General features: G+C 50.1%; 1 protein-coding gene across 3 annotated transcripts in view; it reads left to right on the forward strand.

Annotated features, from left to right (window-relative positions):
* The window catches only part of EMP2 (epithelial membrane protein 2), a 62,982-nt gene extending 59,828 nt beyond the window's left edge, over positions 1-3,154 (forward strand). For all 3 annotated transcript variants that reach the window (XM_073899524.1, XM_025855648.2, XM_073899523.1), the window contains exon 5: positions 740-3,154. In XM_073899524.1, the coding sequence (XP_073755625.1) occupies positions 740-927 (188 nt within the window). In that variant the 3' untranslated portion in view covers positions 928-3,154. The remainder of the gene's footprint in view (positions 1-739) is intronic.
* The last annotated feature ends 5,354 nt before the right edge of the window (positions 3,155-8,508 follow it).

The raw sequence follows: 8,508 nt of genomic DNA on the forward strand, positions 1-8,508 counted from the left end.
AGAGAGAGAGATAGTGAGAGCAGGAACATAAGCAGGGGGAGTGGGAGAGGGAGAAGCAGACTTCCCGCCGAGCGGGGAGCCCGATGTGGGACTCGATCCCAGGACCCCAGGATCATGACCTGAGCCGAAGGCAGACGCTTAACGACTGAGCCACCCAGGCGCCCCATAAACTGTTATAAGTAAACAGGAACAGGATTGCCTGGAGGTGGGGGTTGGTTAGCAGAGTCCGGTCCACGGGCCAAATCTGGTTCACTGCCTTGTTTTGTAAATAGCATTTTACTGGAACGTAGCCCCGCTCGCTCATTCGCATATTGCCTGTGGCTACGTCCACGCCGCCGCTGCCGCCGCCGCTGCTGCCGCCGCCGCCACCACCACCACCACCACCACCACGGCTGAGCTGAGTAGTTGGGACAGAGATTGTATGTGGTGCACAGACCCTAAACTGTTCTCTGTCTGGCTGACCCATGGCTTAGACCAGTTATGACTTAGCCCCTGGCCTGGATATCCAGCTACCCAAGCAAAATCGGGCTCAGCTAGCAACAAGCGGGAAGTGAAGCCATCCAGGTGGGCAGCCATGACCTGCCACGGAATATTAGCCGTGATCTTTCCCATGGACTGAAATAAATACCCGCCAATAATCAGAGCTTAAGTGTGTCTTCCCCTCCAGCCATGGTCCCCTCGGGCTGTGGCGCACGCTGTGACATGGTCTGTGATTTATTTATTTGCTTGCTTTCGGCAGGCCTGTGTGTCATGATCGCGGCTTCCATATATACAGACCGGCGTGAAGACCTTCACAGGAACAACCTGGGATTATACGCCCTGACCCTGGATGGCAGCTATGGCTACTCCTTCATCCTGGCGTGGGTGGCCTTCGCCTTCACCTTCATCAGCGGCCTCATGTACCTGATCTTGAGGAAGCGCAAATAGAACCCCGGGAGCTAGGTCGCTTTTGCTGCAGTACAAAATCCACATTCAGATAACCGTTTTGTATATAATCAATATTTTTGTGTGTGGTTTTTCTAGCAAACATATTGTTTCCTTTAAAAGCCAAAAAAAAAAAAAAAAAAAGAATGAGAGAGAGAGAAGAGTTTTTGCATTCTTGAGATCAGAGAAAGACTATGAAGGCTGGGATTCGGAACTCCTGCCCATCTGAAAGTCTCCAAGAGACAAAGCCCCAAATCCAGCAATGCTCAAATCCGAAAACATTCAACGGGATGTTTATTGACCGTGGGGATGTGATGTGATGTGAGAAGAGACCAAGAACACCAGGTCTCGGGGGGCATCCTTCCTAGGTATGAGCCACACCGAGCCCCTCCACCCCCAGCTCAGCCTCCCCTCCCCATTCTCTTTGTGTTAGGGTTGGAGGTGGGGTAGGGGTGAAGCCCCCTCAGATGTTTAGCCAAGTTCCATGTGAGAAACAGGTGTTGCCCCTGCTGTTGTGTCTACATCCAGACCAGAGCCCCGACCCTCCCGTAATGGGCTGGGTCCAGAAAGTGCCACCCACCTTTGCCAACAATGTTACTTGCTTGCTTCCCTTGTTAGGGAAGGTGATCTTTAACCTGGGGTCGGATTTAGGCTCACCCTAAGGCAAAGAATCTCAGCATGCGATCCCCAGCAAACGTAGTAACAGGGGCCCTCCTTAGACCCACGGGATCAGGGTCTTCAGAGATGGGGCCTGGGCACCTGCATTTCTAACCAGCTCCTTGGTGACGCGTAGGTGCCCTGAAGCTGAGGACCGGGGCCCCAGGGCCATGTGAGCAGAACTGCCTCATAAGTATTAAAAATCTCATCATGTCAAGATGGCGACGTGCTGGCCGCTGCTGGCCTCCATCACCCCCGGCCTTCCCCGTCTCTCCCACAGCTGCTCACAGGTTGGCCTTCCCGGTAGCAGCCTGGGCCCCGTGTCCCCACAGCAAGACAGCCTGGGGGTGCTGCCTCCCTCCTCCTCTAAGTGGGGAGGCCCAGCGCTTCTCTTCCCGCCCTATCTTCTAAGGTTGGCCGGCCTCCCCTGACCCCCATTTCTAGAGCCTCAGCGGACCCACCCACCATTCATTCAGCAGCGTAAGTTGCAGAGGGCTTGGTGCATGCCCCGCACAGGGGATACTGTGCGGGGACAAGTCTCTCTCCTCTGGGGCTCACCATCCCGTGAGGGAGGCAGATGGAAAACTTAGGAAAAGTAATCACACACCATGGGGAAGGCAGCAGAGAACACAACCATGGGTTCGAAAGCGAGATGGGCTGAAATACCACTCCTTTACTGGCGGTGTGGTCTGGGTTACCCCCAGAGGACACTTCTCTGGGGGGGCCCGGGGTCCTGACTGCAAATGAAGCCGTGAGAAGCTTCCCGATTGCCATGGCTCTCAAACTTCAGCGTGCACACTGCCCCTTGGGGCACGTGCTTTGCCAGGGTCTGGGTGAAGAGCGCTCCCGGCGATCTGAGGCCGGCCTGCAGGATGCCGCGGGCAGTTTGCCCTTAGGGGTGGAAGCGCTGCGAGCATGTGGCAAGGCAGGTGGCCCCGGGAAGGGCCTGTGGAAAAGCTCTCCGCCCCTCGCTGTCTGTAGCCTCCCGTGTTTTGAGCGCGCTGCTGGGGATGTGCGCTGAGGCTGCGTGTGGGACCTGCCCGCCCCGTCTCCGCACTGGTGCCATGTACGTGCTTCTGCACCTGACCTTCATCAGCCGGGGTCCCGTGGCACTGGAAAGATGCCTGGTTTGAGTGATGTAGGACCGCTACAGATACCAGGACAGGATTTGGTTTTCTCTCCATCCGCTCATTCACTCATTCGTTCATTTTCAACAGACTATTCAGTGCTTACCATGTGCCAGGCACCCCCTCCCCCCCCCGCCCCGGTGGTTTGACCTGCGTCCGGGAGGAAACTGTCCAACTTTCTTACCTGTAGGTAGAACCAGCCCTCACTCGGTGCTTATTATCAGCTACTCAAGGACAACCCCAACACAGACACTTAGCTGAGACATCCAAGAAGCAAATATTAGGACCAAACGTGTTACTCGTAACAACTGTATTTGAAGGAACTGTAGTTTGCGCCTATTAGAACATTTTTATATAAAGTACTGTAATTCTTGTGTGGAGGGGCTATGGATGGAGACAGACTAACTTGTTTTGTTATTTGCATTAAAATTACTTTGGGTCTCTGTTCAGATGAGTTTGGAGGATTGATTTGTTGCTCTGAGTGAATGTGTATATTCAGACCTAAATACGGGAAAATCGGGGACGTTCCCTGTGGCGCCCCACCCCCCGACGTTCTTTCTGCTGTAGGTTGTGTGTCTGTGCCCATCGGAGTCCTCGGACGCTCTGTATTTACCGATGATGAAGAAACCCCGACCCCGAGCCTGTGGGTACACACACTAAACACAGCAGCTAGAAGATCCACAGAAGCTGTGGCTTTGTTGAAAATCTGCCTGGACGGGGAAATAGTTGCTAATAGTCGAAAAGTTACTTAACAATACGGAAGGTGAGACAGTTTTGTGTACGGGGGGGCAGTGGTTTTGGGGAAATGCAAGGCAAAGGTCTAGAGGCTAAATTTGGGAATCTTGGTTTGGGGACAAAATGTGATTTTAAGGGTGGTTAGATATGTTCTGTTTCATGTGCCTTTAAAGTAGTCCATTTGCTATATTTTATATAATGTGAAACTGTACGTGACAAATAAAGTTTGGAACCAAATCGCCCAGAGCAAGAAACTCTAGTGTTCCAACCGTGCCAAGAGCCAGAGGAGAAACCACCGTTTCGAGTGACGGGGCGCCATGTGTATTTCTTATCAAGATAATCATGTGCAGTCTTTACAGCGAGCAGCTGAGATCTGACAATTCATCACAGGACAGCCTCCAACCCCCTCTGCCTCTCATGGAACCAGCTTCCTGGAAGAATGACCTGCAGGGGCTCAGGACCCCACGCTTGGTTAGTGATCTGCTAGTGCCACGTTAAAATTCTTAATGGGAGCCAACAGCCTCACATTTTCTGTTTGCAGTGGTTCCTGAAGACTATAGAGCCAGCCCTGTTCTCTAGTTTGATTAATAAAGACTTCTGCTTTACAGAGTTGGGTGATGATGAAAATCAGACTATCTTGACGGCACACTCTTGCTGAAAAAATGAAAAATTCAGCCAGAAAGAAAGAAAGAGATGGTACATAGGTAGGTAGGTTGGTAGGTAGGTACATGGATGGATGGATGAAGAGAGAGAGATCTTGAATTTTTACCTAAGGAATGCCAAAAGTAGTGAAAGCAATCTATTGGAGAACCTACATTCCCTTGTCTCTAGAAGGGAGTTGCAAACTAAAATCTCCAGGGGTTACTGTCTGTATTCTTTGTGTTTCTAGGGTATTTTGTGGTTGGTTTGGCTTGGTTTTTGGTCCACGTGGCAGGTAGATGGGGGGTCACCCCAGAGAACTCAATTTTATAGATTTCTTCCATTTGGAAGAAAGCCAGTCATTCATTCATTCACCAAATCTTGGTGATCTAGCCTGATTCATCCCAGAGAACGCTCCATGTGTGCTTGAGAAGGATGCGTATTCTGCTGCTCTCGGAGGGAATGTTCTGTAGCTGTCTGTCTGGTCCACTTGGTCTAAAGTCTAGTTCCAATCCATTGTGTCCTTATGGATTTTCTGCCTGGATGATCTACCCATTGCTGATGGTGGGGTACTGAAGTCTAGAACTATTACTGTATCCCTCCTTTTGGAACTGTTAATATTGCTTTATGTCTAGGTGCTCTGATGTTGCATTAATGATGATGCATTAATATTTATGGTAAAGGGGCCACTTCATCATGAGGATGTCATAAATATTTATTCACCAAGTATTAGTGTATGTATTATGGTATAAGTCTTGTGCTAGGTGTTAGGTACTTAGTCTCTGCCCTGGTCTAGACTTACCTTAGTCCCAATTGGAAAAAAAAAAAAAAGTGAAATGAGGAATACTTGGTGACACATGAAAATTATGTGAAATTCAAGTTTCAGTCCATAAATAAGGTTTTATTGGAACACGGCCATGCCCTCTTGTCTAGATATGGTGCTGCCTGCCTTCCTGTCTCATTGTCAGAGTCCCCATGGAACACGCACGGCCTGCAAAGCCCGTAATACTATCTGCCCCTGTTACAGAAAACGTTTGCCATCCCGTGGTCTAATCAAATGAGAAGGGAACTGTCTTTTTGTGTGTCTCTTTTTAGGAACAAGAAGATTTTTCCTAGAACCCTTTGGCAAACTCTTCCTGATGTGCCTGGCCTGAGTTTTCCAGTTTTCATGCTTAACCCAAACACTGGCAGAGGTAACTAAAATTACCACACTTAGCATCGGCCTCTTAGCTGGGCATCCGATTCCTTCAGTGAGGGATATACTTAGGAAGCACCCTCTTAGAAAAGAGGAGAGGCGACCAACAGCGTCTGCCCCAGTCCATCCCTGGGCTGCCCAACATCCACATGCAACTCTGTAAGAATTTTTAAGATTCTTATATATTCATGAAATGAACTAACCCCTTCCTAAAAGGTCCACAGCCTGAAGCCAAAACCAGTTACTACTTCCAGCTCGGGGGTCATTTGGTGACATTGATTATCCTCTTTATCAGGTCCAGATGTGGCTACTCATGGCCTGGCAACCTATGACGAAAAGCTCAGCCATATACCCCCAACGTGCCCAATATGTAACGGGGGGGGGGGCGGGGAAGGAACAGGGTATCTATAATAAATGATCCTCTTTGGAAAATGGATGAACGGAAGGAGAATCAACACCCAGTGGCCGAAGTTTCTAGAAGCAGCATAGCTGGGTGGTTCTGCCTTATGGTCTTTTGTGAGGTGAGCCTAATCTTTGAACTTGAGAACTCCTGTGTCTTCATCTCATAGGTTCTGTCTCTTGGGGCCCTAACTTCAAGCTGTCGTAATCCCAGCTACGTCCCTGGGCTTGGTGGCCCTTTGTCTGGTGAAAAAGGCTAGGACCTGGCCTATCTTTTCTAGCTGTCTCATCCATTCTGCTCGGCTTTCTGCCTCCACACCCCTGACCTGTAGTTTAGAACAGGGCTTAGCGCACGGCAGGCTCGCCGGCCAAATGCCTGCTTTTTTATGGCCCGAGAGCTCAGGACGCTTTTTCGTTTTTAAAGAGTTGTAAAAAAAGGTGAAGAAGAAGGTAACAAAGACCTTAGGTGGCCTGTAACACCTAAACTCTTTACTGTCTGGCCCTTTACAGGCCAAGTGGGCCAATTCCTGGCTTAGAATTTGAGTCGTCCGTCCCTGCAAATCTCTGAAACGCTAGACTCACCATCAGTTTCGATTGTGGCCTTCCGGCAGAAAGAATCTCAGTAAAGCTGTATTTTCTCCCACTTTTGCCATTAGGTGAGCCACCTTTGGCTCAAGATTGACTTTTTCTTGAAGGAGCTTAGTGAAAACTCTAGGAAGCTAACCATGGCACCAGCCCGATGTGTTCCTACTTTTCCTGTTATGACAGCATCCATAGGTACATGGTTGGTGTGATGCAGATAACAGTTTAAACCAGGGGTAAACATTTGGTCCATGGGCCCAATCCAGTCCACCACCTGATTTTGTAGACAAAATGATAGTGGCACCCCACCGCACATGCTAATTGACTCATTGTTCACGGCTGCTTTCAAAGGCAGAGATGAGAGGCACCTGGGTGGCTCAGTCGGTTAAGCGTCTGCCTTCGGCTCGGGTCATGATCCCAGGGTCCTGGGATCGAGCCCCACATCGGGCTCCCTGCTCAGTGAGGAGTCTGCTTCTCCCTCTCCCTCTGCCCCTTCCCCAGCTCGTGCTCTCTGTCTCTCAAATAAATAAGAAAAATCTTAAAAACAAAAAAAGGCAGAGATGAGTTGGTTGCCAAAGAGACCATACGAGCCACTAAGCCTGATACATTTGCTACCTGACCCTTTACAGAGAAGCTTGCCAAACCTTGGTGTAAAACCAATGTCTTGCAATAATAATGCAAGGGCCACCACTTCCCAGCCTGGAATAGAGTCCTCACTGCCCTCGGCTCTGCACAGTAGAGAGTCTGTTGCTTGTAGTACCCACATGTGGTATCATCAGGCTTCTTAGTTGCAAGCCGCAGTGACTCTGGCTGATTGACACAGAACAGGAGTTCCGTAAAAAGGAAATCAGGTAGAGCACAGGCTTTGGAAGTGTGCGGCCAAGCCCCTGTGGATTTTCTCAGATTCTTCCAGAGAACGGTTTTCCAAGGAGGCCACTGTGGGCACCGCAAGACGGTGCTTTGCGCTGAGAACTTGATCTCACACGGCCCGTTGCTCCGCCGGAAGGCAGCTATCTAGGCTGTCTCGTTCCTCTGGTTGCAGAGCCTGGCATGGCGCATCTACCTGATCGGTGAAGACGGGGCATGTGACCACACCCTCGCTGCAAGGGAGGCTGGAAAATAGTCAGCAGGCATTTTCAGCAGCTGTAATGGGAGGTGAGGTCTGCAACCCACCAAAACTCAGAAGGAAGGGAATTCCCCGATAGAGGAAGGAAGTTCAAATACTGGGTGGTCGAACCCAATGGCAAATGCCTGCTATATCCTATCGGAATCCGGTTCCCTATTTACCCACAGCTAAGCTCGTGCTTCCCAAGCTTTATTGACCCATCTCTTGCCCACTGCTCTTTGCTTATAGGCACGTACAGCCTGCACTATTATTTGCTGAACAATTTTTCTTCAGAGCAACTATTTTTTACATAAATACATTTATTCAAAAGGAAAGTATCAGGTAAGTTGAAAATCAGCATCGGTTGTCCTAAGTGACCTAGATATGATTTAAAACAAGAATGCTATGAAGTGTATAGTACAAACTGTTGTCTGGTGGAGGTTTTGAGCTTGAGGACTGCTCTTTCCCAAGAAAGGAGGCTAGGAACAGGTGGATAGGTGGTAAAGCAGGGTCAGGACCATGGCTGCTTGATCAGAAGACAGTGACCCCCCCCCCCATGTGGTGTGACTGTAGGTACTACCTCAGTTAGCTGGGTAGCACCGCGGGTATTTGCTTCATAATGACAATATAAAAAAAACCCATAAACCAGTGTCCTTGCTGGTGTAAGGGAACTCACACACGCACTTGGTTCCTCCCTATCGGGATTTCCTGAGTCTGCTCTTTCAAGCTCGCCTCGTGATACATCCCAATCCAACAGGAGATGAGAACCCTGTATGTTGGTGTAGCCACACCCGGTATGATCAGAGGCTTCCAGCCTCCGAGGAAGCCCGCCACGCCCCATACTCTCAACCCCCTTCTGACCACGATCTCCCCTCGAGCTTCTGGGACGGCAGTGACCCAGGAGGGTGTTGCATAATCCCACGCAGATGGCCGGCAGGTGTCTGGAGGGCGCTCATTACAGAGCGTGTCTGGCTTTTTAAGGGGCTGAGGTTTCTGACTCATTGCCCGTGAGGCAGGAGCTTTGATTTGTCTTTTCTGATCGCTGCATTTCTTGCTCCCACCCAAGGCCATGGCCCGGGACTTCCGTGACCAACCAAACCCTCCCCGGGAGGCATGGCCAGGCCACCTAAGACCCATGGGCCTCA

The sequence above is a fragment of the Callorhinus ursinus genome, unplaced genomic scaffold (assembly GCF_003265705.2).
Source record: "Callorhinus ursinus isolate GAN/ISIS: 27379988/994484 unplaced genomic scaffold, GSC_fseal_2.0 scaffold13, whole genome shotgun sequence".
NCBI classification, from domain to species: Eukaryota; Metazoa; Chordata; class Mammalia; order Carnivora; family Otariidae; genus Callorhinus; species Callorhinus ursinus.